Genomic DNA, 14,512 nt, shown 5'->3' with positions numbered 1-14,512 from the left:
GGAGCTGTGGGCAATGGCACATTTTTATTTACAAAACCCTAAAGGGTAGGATAGTCAGAAGCACAGAAGTAAAACTACAAATTTCGCAATTGCATTGGCATTTGACTGTAATTTTTTGAGTTCCAAATGAATCTTCTCCAATATGGATTTATTCGCTTCTTGGGAATTGGCACTTTCATGCCTTGGTTTATCTGTGCAATTAAACAGAAGAAACATAGTTGCACCAGGTAAGGACGGTGTGTGAGTGAACGAGTGAAGAGGGGGCAACATACAGTTAATTACCTCACTACGTCAAACAATTAGACTTGTTCTCTAGACCAGCTCTGTTCATTTTTCCTGACTGTCTTCGAGCAGCAGAAGGGTAAACATGTATTGTAATCGGGTATTGTTATGATATCTTATTAACGTCCAGCAATAATTAATACACGGAGCTAACAGCTGCCAGAAAGCATTATAGTAACAATGTGTATGTAATTCGTGATTAATTGTAATCACATGCATGGCTTAATCTTGTTTTTTTTTCATGCCACAGTTTGGGAGAACAGAAGAGATTTCCAACACTTTAAATCCTGATTTTGTCAAGAAATTTGTAATGGACTACTTTTTTGAAGAAAGACAAAACCTTCGATTTGATTTGTAAGTCTGCAAGCAATACAGCTATATATAATTACAAGCATTTATGATATATGCATGTTTCCTAACATACGTGTTCTGTAGTCCACCCTAATTTGGAGGCTAAAGAGATAATAGTGCTCTTTTTATTTCCCATGTCAGGTTTTTCTGAATACTTCTATGTTACCTGTTGATTAAATTGACTGATTCATACTTGTGTTTATTTGATATACTTAAATCAATAATTATCCCTACTTACAAGGGAGTGAATTATATGTTTTTCTTGAAGTGAGAAAGTGTAGATCCCCCCAAATCTTTTTTAATTATCATCTAAGAGAACCAAGTAGTCCTGTTGCACTTATTCAAGGGAAGCTCCTTCAGATACATTGAAAGATTTTAAAATATTTCCCCTTGCCATTCACAACATTGTGTATTTTGTGCCCTGCATCTGATTTTTACAACATGCAGTCATATATGTTCCACCATATGTATCCTCTACTACATTATTGAATATTTAATTATGTATAGAATCAAATCTAAATACACAATCTTACATTACTTGTGCATGTAGGGGTGCCAGTGGGTATTCCTTCAGGTAAAGCACTCATTAATTTATTCGGTGGTTAGAGAAGTACTGGATCATTGCCAGATTTTCAACCTTTCAGGATAAAATAGATCTACATACAATTACCCTAAGTGGAATTTATTTACAAAGTCATTGGCAATCCTGAAATTTTGACACAAATCCAGCCCTCCCTAAAGTTGGACTCTCCTGGGTTAGGTCTTCAACATCTGCTTGCATACTAGTGATATTCTTTTCGCATGAAGATAATATGATTTGGAATAGATTTACAGAGTATTTGGGACCTTTGTAATGACTCCAGAAGTGCTGCTAATTTCTGTTTAAATCTCTCAACAGGTGTAGGAAGCTGGCCCGGTGTGTGGTGGGTACCCAAGATACTTATACCTTATATCAGGTCCAGGTATCCCCTCTCAGTGAAGTGTAAGCAGTGTCTAGAAGCCAGGCTCTCTAGAGGTAGCTGTGGATGAGCAGCCAAGGCTTATCTAGGAGACTTGCAAAGCTCATGCAATGCCACTGTAGTCACACAACATTTACTCACATGAAAGAAAACACTCAGTTGTACAAAAATAAAGGTACTTTGTTTTTGAAACACAATACCACCAAATACTAAAAGGGCAACTCTCCAGTAGGAGGTAAGTAATACACCAAATTTATACATTAGCAATTAGAAATAGGCATAGAAAAGGTTAGAAAACAGTGCAAATAGCAATAAGTACTAGTGACCCTAGGGGGAGCCGAAACCATATACTAAAAAAATTGAATGCGAACACAGAATTCCCACCTAGGTAAGTGGAATGTGTAGAGGGGAGCTGGGGATACTAGAAAACCACAGAGGTAACACAACCATCCCAGCGACCACAAAAGCAAGTAAATCACAGAATTTTCGCAAACCACCTAAAAGGAAGAAAAGAAGAAAAAGAAGACACCCAGAGAAGACTGCAAGAAAACCAGCGGTGGATTTCTGAAGAAAGAAGTCCTGTGAAGAGAGGGGACCAAGTCCAAGAGTCACAGTGAAGTCCAGGAGGAGTAGGAGCTACTACCCACCCAGCTGTAGCTACAGGAGTTGGTCGACGGTGATGGTCAGCACTGCAGCCCTGGACCCGGAGTAGAGTCCCTGATGGATGCAGAAGATGTGTTAAACTGGAACAAAGATTGCAGATTGGTGTTGGTGCAGGAATTCTACCAACAAACCTTGGCAAAGGCAAACTCGCAGTTAGTGGAAATGTGGTGCTGCCGGGGACCAGCAATGCCCAGGAGGACTCAACCCAGGATGGGGAGTCACACAGGACCTTCAGCCTCTCAGAGAGTTCACAGGAGCAGCGGCAGCACCCACAGGAATCCCATAGGATGGGGACACAGGAGTCGCAGATGAAGCCCATGCAGCACTACAAAATGGGGCCCCACGCCGCCAGATAACCACGCAGGAGGCTGTGTTTTGCAGGAAAGAGTGCTGGGAGCTGGAGCTACACGTTGCCTCAAGATCCCTTGGAGGAGATGCAAACAGGCCTTGGCAGCTGCAAGAGACGCAGTGCAAGGGGGTACTGTTCTGCATGGGAGGGCAAGGGTTTACCTCCACCAAAGTTGGACAACTGGCAGAGAGGTCAAAAAGGACTACTCCAGACCACTACCCGTGATGCAGGATCCACGTAGCTCAAGATGAGGGGAGATCCACACAGCCGGTCGTCGCTTGCTGTAGGCGCCTTCTGTTGTAGGGAACTGACTCCTTCACTACAAGGGAGATTCCTTTTTTCTTCTTGTGCAGGCTGAGGAGTTGCTGTCTTCTGATGATGCACAGCCGGGGAAATGTTGCAAGGCTGGAAGGAGCCATAGAAACAAAGTTGCAGAAGAGTCTTCTTTGTTGATAGCAGCATTGTCAGTTCCTGGAGGGTCCAGTCACCGTTCCAGTGGCCAGAAGTCAAAGTGGAGGTTGCAGTGGAATCCTGCTGGAGCCTTGCAAGCCAAATCTGAGGACCCACCCAAGAGAAAGACCCTAAATAGCTCTGAAAGGGGGAGTGGTCACCTAACCAGGTAAGCACATATCAGGAGGGGGCTCTGACGTCACCTGCCTGGACTGGTCACTCAGATTCTCCCAGAGTTCCCTGCCAACCTTGGAAACATGATGGTAGAACTCTGGTACCACCTGGGGAGCTCTGAGTACCATTGGTCACTCCCATTTCCATTGTCCAGTTTTGCGCCAGAGCAGGGACTCAGGGGTCCCTGAACCAGTGGGGACTGGTTTATGCATGGAGGGCACCAAATTTGACCTTCAAAGCATACTAGTGGCTTGGGGAGGCTACCTCTCCCAAGCCAGCCACACCTATTTCCAAAGGGAGAGGGTGTTACCTCCCTCTCCCAAAGTTAATCTTTTGTTCTGCCTTACTGGGCTTGATCAGATCAAGCAGCAGGAGGGTAGAAACCTGTCCGAGGGCTAGCGCATCTTGGCTGCTTGGAAAACCCTGTAAGACTGATGGTAGCAATGCTGGGGTCCTCAAGGGAGCCCCCAGAGTGCATGGAACCATACTTCTAATACTTGGAACAGTATTGGGGTATGAGTCCAACATGCCCAGGTTCGGAGTTACCATTATGTAGCTGGATATAGTTAGCGACCTATGTCCAGTACACGCGAACGCGTAATAGACGTCCTCACACTCACAAAATCCAGGAAAATGGGCTTGGAGTTTGTGAGGGCACCTCTGCCGGTGTAGGGGTGCCCTCACACCAAGGTACCTGCACCCTGCCCTCTGGTGGGCATGCCTTTTCCGGTGGCTAGCCCTCATCGAGCGCAGCAACCAAGTACAGAAAACATGCGAGGCTCGCTGTTTTCCATCGGGCTCGTGGACTTTTTTTTCTCTAATTTACGAGCGCGATCTCGCTTGGCAGAAGTCGAGCACTTTACATACTTGATTTCACTTTTTCGGGTTATGTACTTTTGCCCGATAGGTGAAAAGTCGGGTTAAGAGTTTACAAAGCGATCAGCTTCAACATGAGCAAACACGAGACCCGTTGCATTGTAAATGCTTGTTATCGTTTATAGTTCCGTGCATGTATTCACATGAGTTTGTTTATATTACATCCATTGCAATCACAATACACATATGATGCAAGTTTGCCAGTTTCAATATTGATTATTTCATCACTTTCAAGTTTTGGTACACATGAGTAGTTTCATACTAAAACAGTTTTGCTTCCTTCTGTCACAGACAATTTTTGCATGACCCACGGGTGATTATAATAGTTAACGTTTACTAACCAGTCACCACTGTTACACGTTGGGTGACAGAACATGTGTTTTCGCCGTCGACACACACTTACGAAAGTCATGGTATTCCTTCAGTGATTCACTAATCTATTACCATCGTTGCACGGCTGTTTACATAGGTGCAATGCGTGATTAACATGTTTGCAAGGCAGTTACCACCATTTATTTCAATTTTATTGGTACACTGTGCTATTTCTTCCTTTTTGAGTCTTGGTTGTGTACAGATATTTTTTTATATTTATTTGTGTGTGATGGGTGAATGTCCACTTTCATTAACCAATTAACATTGTTAGGCATATGGGGCCAAATGTAGCAAAGGGTTTTACCCATTCTATGTCTATGGGAAAATGTGTTCGCACATATGGACCATGGTTCTGCCGGCAAGATGCACTGACGGAAGTTAAGGAATTTCCTTTATTTACTTACCCATCTCCGTCGTTGTTGTTTATATGTGAGCAGCTTGCATTTGACGCGCTTGCACTGGCGGTTATCGGAGGAGCAGTCTTTGGTAGAGGAGGATGAAGCAGGTAGTAGACACTATTGTCAGGTTCTGTGGGAGAATGAATCGTGGATAATAACAGGTTGTGTAAAACAGAGTGTACTTTGCAGGTTACTCTGCCCTTAGCATTGGACACAAGTGTATTGTGTTTCTGGACGCATTAAGTGCGTCTTTTCAGAACTTCGTGAGTTTATTCGTCATTTTGCCTTACCAGTTAATCTTATTGCACGCATTTTATTCTAAGGCAGAGCTACAAGGTAGCACACCACGGATATTCCCGTTTGAGGGCACTCAGAACTGTATGCATGTTCACTATTGAGGTTTGCTTTATTTTTGTTTGAGTTGGTTTTCCACAAGGCGTTTTCGTCTCGTTATGGGATTCTCTCCTATATTAAAAGCGTTTATGAATTTGATTTAGATTGGTCATGTGCGAAAGTAACTACAACCATGTAGATTGAGTTTGCTTTAAAACTTTGCATGGAGAGTCACAAATTCCTATGCACATGTCCTATGCTTGATGTTCCTATTTAAAACATTGCATGAAGAATTATGCATGTACACTTATGGCATGGGACATTATTAACAGCATTTGGAGTTTATTGCCTATAATGTTAATTGTTACTCGTTGCCTGATTTGTCAATATGATTCATTTTCTTATAATTCCCCTGATGAAGGGTGTTTACCTGAAATGCATTGGGATTCAACAAATTTGTTTGAAAAAGCCATCAAGTTTGATTTTACATCATGAAGGAAGATTTATTTTGATGGATGGACTTTAGATTCAATGAAAGCATTAAACTGAACAAATGAAAACTTTTTCCAAAGAATTACCAAACTGTGTTTGTGATTAGTTTATGAGTTGAGCCTTTCAGGTTTCAGAGTGCGTGTTGGGACTAGCGCTCATTTTTTGGCTGGAGCTCGTCCTTAATAAGTAAACTTTCAAGGGGGATGAACCTTTGACTCGTTTAAGATGTTCTTACCATAGCCCCAGAACAGGAGCATTAATCAATACATAACAATAATCATTAGTCAAATCAATAATCAATTGAGTCAGTAATTGTCACACACCATGAATTTTTTGCCATGAATAACCACACCTTTAGTAAAAGTTAAGTATGTTTATTTCCCTTATATTAACAATGCTAAATTCATGTAGATTAATCTCAAAATCAAATCAAAATGCATATAATACTAATATTTGTTAACCAAAAAGACGCAAGAAACACAACCTAATCAAAGCTTGAATCACAATACATTCTAAATCATCAGTGCAAATCCTTAGCAAAGCCAACTTTAATAGTGCGACATAACCAGCAGACTAATTTGTCAACCATTTGTCTCTGCAATTTGTCAATCGACATGTAGATAACCTCAACTAATCCAGATTAGCATCGTCATGTGGGGCTTCATGCAAAATTATTTAGAACATGAATTTAGAAACATCTAGCTAAAAAAAAAACTGATACAACAGTGCAGTAGGTACCTAGAAAGAAAAGGCATAAAAATACAATTCAGTCATATTGTCATATCTACCTATCCACGGTATGGGTCAGCAAACAGAATCAGTCTTCGTCCTCAGGTCATCAATCGGTCAGCAACACATCAGGCTCTCAGTCAGAAAGTTGGTACACTGTGCTATTTCTTTCTTTTTGAGTCTTGGTTGTCTACAGATATTTATTTATATTTATTTGTGTGTGATGGGTGAATGTCCACGTGCATTAACCAATTAAACTCACAGCATGAGACATTATTAATAGTATTTGGAGTTTATTGTCTATAATGATAATAATTGTTACTCGTTGGCTGATTTGTCTGTATGATTCATTTTCTTATAATTCCCCTGATGAAGGGTGTTTACCTGAAATGTTTGAAAAAGTCATCAAGTTTGATTTTACATCATGAAGAAAGATTTATTTTGATGGTTGGACTTTTGATTCAATGAAAGCATTAAATTGAACAAATGAGAACTTTTTCCAAAGAATTGCCAAACTGTGTTTGTAATTAGTTTATGGGTTGAGCCTTTCAGGTTTTAGAGTGCGTGTTGGGATTAGCGCACATTTTTTGGCTGTAGCTTGTATTGAGAAGTGGGTACACTTGCTAGGTCGAATGGGCAGTGTAAACCTGCATACACACACACTGCGGTGGCACATCTGAGACATGTTTACAGAGCTCTTCTTGTAGGTGGCACAATCAGTTGCAGGCCCACTAGTAGCATCTGATCTGGGCACCTCTAGTGCACTTTACTAAGGATTTACTAGTAAATCAAATATGCCAATCAGGGATAACCAATCATAATCACAATGTATACAGGGAGCACTTGCAGTTTAGGTCTGGTGAGCAGTGGTTAAGTGCCAAGAGTACCAAAAAACAGCAAAAACCTATTCCTGCACACAGTCAAAAATAAAGGAAGCACAGGCAAAAAGATAGAGGAAACCACGGCAAGGATGCCAGGTCTAACACATGCAAATTTATTTTCGAGTCTTAAGGAGAGAGGTATTGAGTTCCAAAGGGCTAAACCTGGCGAAATGAAAATTGTAGTGATCAGATTGGACCACCATGATCTGTGGAATTTCAGGTGACCACACTTCTCAAACACCAGAGATGTTTCCTTTGTTTACTATACCATGGCTTCCTTACTCACCCAACTAATACCTTCACCAAGGCCCGCCTAGTCTATGAAGGAGTATTTACCTTGTTATTTCCAAATATCTAACACAGCATCTGTAATTCATACAGATCACAATTACAAGAAATTTACTATGCAGTTGGAAATATGGTCACACAGCAAGTATGCACAAGTCATTGTCCATTGTGCACAAAAGTGTTTATAATGCTGCATCCTCCTTAGTGAAAGACGTTTTCAAGGATCATCAAACCTGGAGCGCTACAACAGAGCGAAGCTGAGACATAGAGGTTTCTAATTTACAGCTTGTAAGTTACTGAACACCAGTCCCTCTGACTTCAGGACATCCCAACATTTTAACTTGAAACTTTTAGAAAGTTATTCAAAGCCCAACTTTACAGCATTGAGGCAATTTCACAAATGTTTCAATTTTGTCTAATAACTGATCCGTTTTACAACAGTTCTAAAAAAAACTGTGTTGGGCATGTGCTTACAAATATTAAGTTGTAGTAGATCGGTGTGTACTTTTAATTCGCATCTCTGTACTGCATGTTGCATGTGTATGACGCTGCTTGTTCAGACAACAAATAGGAGGTACAATACAGGCCCTGTGTTTCTCCATCCAACACACTCCTGCCTCCTAGCTGTCACAATGTTTCATTTCATTGTTCTCTTAATCAGGATCATTCTAGTTCTTTGAATCAAAAGAAATCCTCCTCAAATGTCCCCTCAACCCAAAGAGTCTTGTGGTCCCTAACAACCACCCCCAGTTATTTTGCTGCAGAATACTTCTACATGGAACTTGTAGAAGGTGGTTCATTGAGGTGCCTAGGTTGAAGGTATAGGTCAGGTGAACCAGAGCACACAACTTCTGGGGCCACTTGGAATGAGGCGATGAAATAGATAGAGAAAAGGAAATGTGAATTGTTGTTGAGTGATACTGTTAAAGCATGACCTGGGTGTGGCGTAGAGGTGGTAGCTCCTGTCCAACTAAATGGCTTGAAGCTGTGTTACATACATGATGGAGCGATGTATTTGCATCTAAGGTGCATTTTTGGTATGATGCAAAGAGCTACTGATGATAGATCTGCCCAGCTGGATAGAGGCATAGGAAAGGCAGTGACATTTCTATAGTAACTGATGCCTAGATACCACGTTTGTTGTTTGGTTAGATTCAGAACATGAACAAGGATTGAATAGGTAAAGTACCTGACATTGGTTGCATTCATTTTGACTGTGATTTAGTCATTGTAAGGAAACTCAACATAGGGAAATGCAGCTTGCAGAACCATACTGCTCAACACTCCTGCCCTCTGGATGTGTAGGTGCATTACACCTTCAAATTCCTATGCCCTCAGTAGTGCGTCATGGCACCCAGGATCATTGCCTTCTAGAAATTACAACCAAATTGCAGAATTGTGCTAGTTAGGTACCTTATTGGGCTGTGGAAGACAAGGCAGGCCATCATAGGGTCTAGGACAAGGGAGGTGAGCTGAGTAAGGAGAGCAGAAGGTATTTGATAGAGTGAGAGTGTTTAAACAATGATCCACTAGATGTGATATGCTTGTACACACCTAATACATGACAAGTCAGATCCCTAGAATATTTAGTGCCTTGTTGTCCACTGTTCTAGAACTCCGCGTGCTGATATTGGGTAACTTGAATAACATAATTGATGTGCACTTAGACAGATCTAAACCTCCTTTATTTGGAACCACTTGTGTAAGACAGATGATAATATTTGAGGATGATGAGTTGAAGACAGCACATCATTTATTTCTGAATATTCCTATCATTCTCCCATTAACAACCAGCACAGAAGATTGGACTTGTTCCTCTCTTCTATGCACATGAACATCTGCGCAAGGTGATATTGGATAGTAATCCCATGAGTGATTCTAAACTTTGGGAGGCTACTTATGCACATCCTAAATTGGTGGTTGCAGGCAGTTGCTTTAATGGATGCAGCATTTAAGGGGATAACAAAATATTTAATAATTCACTTGTTACAAGATAATGTGTGTTCCGTCAGAGATACACACATTGATTGGGAGACATTTACGTTCTTCATAAGAGGGATGTGAATTAACATGTCCCACAGAGTTTGTAAAGTCTTAAACAGAGACTGAGAATTGAATTTTGAGGCTACGAAACTTGGAAATACAAGTTTAACGCAGCCTGAAAAGAGCCACAAAAGAACTCAGTACTCATAACTCTTAGATAAACTGAAGACCATTGATTATGTTGAATACATTACTAGACAACACAGATAGGGGGATAAGGCCAAGCAGTTTTTTACCAAACCTATCTGCACCGACATGTGGAATTCTTTGATAACGGCCTTGAAAAGGACCAGACGATAGTGCATTGACAAAAAACATAAATGCTATTTTTGATGGCTATTATGCTTTCTTATACTGGAAATCCTTGACTGTAGAAGATGTATTTCTGTGTAACCGTACACAGAGAGCAAAAGTGACCAAACAAACTCCTAAGGGAATCATTAGATGCCCTTTTAACACTAATTGAAATTAGAGCAGCCCTAAAACAACTGCCCATTGGAAAAGCCCTGGGCAGCAATGGTCTGCTGTCTGAATTTTATGCTATTTATCGGGACATATATGATTCACACATGGCAGTCAAAGAAGAGTATCTTGCCTCCAACTTCAAGGGAGACTGATGTTGTGGTGGTGCCTAAACCTCACCGTGATGTATTTGATAGTACTGCTTATGTGCCCTTATTGATGCTTGACTTGGATTGCAAGTTCCTAGGTAATGTTTTGTCCACCATATAGCTGAAGATCTTCCTAATTTTGTCCATCTGGACCAACATGGGTTAATACTAGGCAGAAGTACATCCCCCAAAATTCAAAGGTTGTTCCACATTATAGATAGATTGCTCTTGAGTTGGTGGTAATCTCCATAAGTATGTTGTAGATCTTTGATACACTACACTTGGATTATTTGTTTCAGGAATTGTGATCAATTGGTTTTGGGGAAGACATTTTGGCTTAGATTCACCTTGTGTACATAAAACACGTGCTGGTTAAAAAGGGTGGAATTATTTCAGGTACCTGGAAAATAGAGAGGAACACTTGATGAGACTGACCCTTGTGACTCTTACCATTTGCTTTGATGAAAGCATTGGCGAACTAGGTGAGAGACAAACGGAACACACACAGGGTTGTACCTAATGGAGAATTACACACTATCTCCATATATGCAGAAGTTGCTGTATTATACGTGCATAGTGTTGAATCTGTATTGGAACTGATAATAAGCGATGATACCTAGCAGTGAATAAACAAAAATCATGCCTTTTACCTGATCTGTGACGACATTCATGTGATTGTGATACTTTAACATGGAATGGGAGTTGCACATCTATTGGTATCTGGGACTACCCAGATTGGGATATTTTCACCAGAAGCATTATGAAATCTTTGGTGGCAAAATGAAGTATGGTTTTGATCTGGAAATGCCCCCTCTATTCACAAGACTAAACCACCCTACTGGTCTTATCAAAGATGGGGATTTTAGCAAGATTAGTGTACCTCTTTGCCACTATACCAATTTTCCTAGGGAGCAATTTCTTTTAAGAATCAAACACTGTATTTGTTGACTTAATATGGGGACAGGTGAAGTGTTGACCTTAACAAACTCCTGCTTACTGAATGTTGACTAAGTGTGCCTGAGACATATTACTCAGCTGCCCAACTAACTTGGGCAGTGAGGTAGTTACACTTAGTAGGTCTGGCAGAAATTCCATATGCAGAGAATGGGAAAAATCAGTTGAAGGTTTTTAAGGGGCTGCAATCCTAGCACTTCATACCCTAAATTTACTGAACACTCTGCTGGGGTAAATACTTGAAGAAAACTGACACCAAGGTGAATGCATTCACCAGAGCTCCCATCATGGTGTATTCCTAGATTCCAGGACTTGGCCTAGACTTAAGTCTTGGGGTGGGGATTGTACATGTTGGTGAATTGTACTAGAATGAAGTGATGCATTATTCTACTTGTCACACACACACTTGTTACACTTCCTACCTTGGATAGGATGCTGGAACCCCAATCCCACCTGAGATAGGGAATTAAATCAGGTAACATCAACCCTAATTCACCTACTGCCTCCTGGGGGAAGAGAGGGATGGGGCAAAATATGAAAAGATGGACTAGATTTACTGGCCTGCTCAGCTGCCTTGTGCCACTGTCTATAAGGGTCTAAACTCCCTGGACCTCATTAGCGTTGTTGCAGGTGCTGAGCACTAGAAATAACAAGAAGAATAGTTTACCAACAATTCTCAGCTCATAACGTTTTGGCAATTGTTTACAAATAATGTACACTAACAGGTTTCATCATAAATATTATATAAAAGAGCAGGAACAATTTCAAAAATAAATTGGAGATTTCAGACACTCCCAAGAAAGTCATAACATACAAGGTTCTCATCAAATCTCAAATGCAAGTTTGTGCATTACAAGCTTCTTCAATACTTGAAACAACAAGTCAAGAAATACTGCGGGGAAAACCTTCAGTTTAGTTATAATTAAGTTTGGGACACTCACAAGAGAGGAATCCAGAGCGTTGGGCTTTTTTGGGTCTGAGGGACTCATACAGTGGATAATCTCCAAGAACGTATGCATGGCATCACGAAATTTAGACTTGGAATATGTAAACTAAACTATGGATTAGTGTGCACTAGTCTGAGAATCAAGTACCTAGCATTGTATTAGTACTTAAACTTGAATCGGAACTAAGACAGGAGACTGTGGTGCAGGAAGCCTATGAAGAGGCAGAATCGTAGCCAAGAATGTAGACACTGGAAGCGGATCACAGGTTTAGCAGGAGGCTTGGAAGACTAGAGCGCTGGAGGTTCCGAGCGACTCTGGAGGTGAGTGCAGGGAAGATACTTGCACAGGACTAGAATGAGGCCAAGCCCCGATTCAGGATGATGTAGGGTATAAATGCTGGAAGGAGAGACTTCCAGAAAGGAACACGTCTCTCATAGAAGACTGGAAGTTTCCAAGGAACTTGGGGAAGAACACGTGTTAAACAAGCAGATATGGCTTCTTGCAGATGGCAGGTGCAAGTGGCAGTTGGAATCAATTAACAGTTTAACACAACCCAGGAGCATCATGGTAAAAGTCGACAGGTCAGAGCGGATACAGCTAATTGCCCATTGTAGGAGGCTGGACTGGTTTGTAGTGAGTACCAAGGGGTACTTACACCTTGCACCAGGCCGAGGTATCCCTTATTAGTGTAGAGGGGTGTCTAGCAGCTTAGGCTGATAGAAAAGGTAGCTTAGCAGAGCAGCTTAGGCTGAACTAGGAGACGAGTGAAGCTCCTACAGTACCACTAGTGTCATATGCACAATATCATAAGAAAACACAATACACAGATATACTAAAAATAAAGGTACTTTATTTTATGACAATATGCCAAAAGTATCTCAGAGAGTACCCTCAGTATGAGGATAGCAAATATACACAAGATATATGCACACAATACCAAAATATGCAGTAATAGCAATAGAAAACAGTGCAAACAATGTATAGTCACAATAGAATGCAGTGGGGGCACATAGGGATAGGGGCAACACAAACCATATACTCTAGAAGTGGAATGTGAACCACGAATGGACCCCAAACCTATGTGACCTTGTAGAGGGTCGCTGGGACTGTAAGGAAACAGTGAGGGTTAGAAAAATAGCCCACCCCAAGACCCTGAAAAGTGGGTGCAAAGTGCACCTAAGTTCCCCAAAGAGCACAGAAGTCGAGATAGGGGAACTCTGCAGGAAAGACCAACACCAGCAATGCAACAACAATGGATTTCCAGACGAGAGTACCTGTGGAACAAGGGGACCAAGTCCAAAAGTCACGATCAAGTCAGGAGTGGGCAGATGCCCAGGAAATGCCAGCTGTGGGTGCAAAGAAGCTGCCACCGGATAGTAGAAGCTGAGAATTCTGCAAGAACGACAAGGCCTAGAAACTTCCCCTTTGGAGGATGGATGTCCCACGTCGTGAAGAGTCGTGTAGAAGTGTTTCCCGCAGAAAGGCCGCAAACAAGCCTTGCTAGCTGCAAGGGTCGCGGTTAGGGTTTTTGGATGCTGCTGTGGCCCAGGAGGGACCAGGATGTCGCCAATTGCGTAAGGAGACAGAGGGGGCGTCCAGCAAGACAAAGAGCCCACTCAGAAGCAAGCAGCACCCGGAGAAGTGCCGGAACAGGCACTACGAAGTGGAGTGAATCGGTGCTCACCCGAAGTTGCACAAGAGAGTCCCACGACGCCGGAGGACAACTCAGGAGGTCGTGCAATGCAGGTTAGAGTGCCGGGGACCCAGGCTTGGCTGTGCACAAAGGAAATCCTCGGTGAGTGCACAGGAGCCGGAGTAGCTGCAAAACACGTGGTTCCCAGCAATGCAGTCTAGCATGGGGAGTCAAGGACTTACCTCCACCAAACTTGGACTGAAGAGTCACTGGACAGTGGGAGTCACTTGGACAGAGTTGCTGAGTTTAAGGGACCTCGCTCGTCGTGCTGAGAGGAGACCCAGAGGACCGGTGATGCAGTTCTTTGGTGCCTGCGGTTGCAGGGGGAAGATTCCGTCGACCCACGGGAGATTTCTTCGGAGCTTCTAGTGCAGAGAGGAGGCAGACTACCCCCACAGCATGCACCACCAGGAAAACAGTCGAGAAGGTGGCAGGATCAGCGTTATAAGGTCGCAGTAGTCGTCTTTGCTACTTTGTTGCAGTTTTGCAGGCTTCCAGCACGGTCACCAGTCGATTCCTTGGCAGAAGGTGAAGAGAGAGATGCAGAGGAACTCTGATGAGCTCTTGCATTCGTTATCTAAGGAATTCCCAGAAACAGAGACCCTAAATAGCCAGAAAAGGAGGTTTGGCTACTTAGGAGAGAGGATAGGCTAGCAACACCTGAAGG

At 42.2% G+C, this 14,512-nt stretch overlaps 1 protein-coding gene across 1 annotated transcript in view; it reads left to right on the top strand.

Annotated features, from left to right (window-relative positions):
- The window catches only part of CPNE8 (copine 8), a 934,223-nt gene that overhangs the window by 291,774 nt on the left and 627,937 nt on the right, over positions 1-14,512 (top strand). Inside the window, exon 4 of the mRNA XM_069229743.1 lies at positions 533-636. Within this exon, the coding sequence (XP_069085844.1) occupies positions 533-636 (104 nt within the window). The remainder of the gene's footprint in view (positions 1-532; positions 637-14,512) is intronic.

This window comes from Pleurodeles waltl, chromosome 4_1 (assembly GCF_031143425.1).
Source record: "Pleurodeles waltl isolate 20211129_DDA chromosome 4_1, aPleWal1.hap1.20221129, whole genome shotgun sequence".
NCBI lineage: Eukaryota > Metazoa > Chordata > Amphibia > Caudata > Salamandridae > Pleurodeles > Pleurodeles waltl.
Note: the sequence above shows the minus strand (reverse complement) of the source record. Positions and strands in the feature narration are given on the sequence as shown.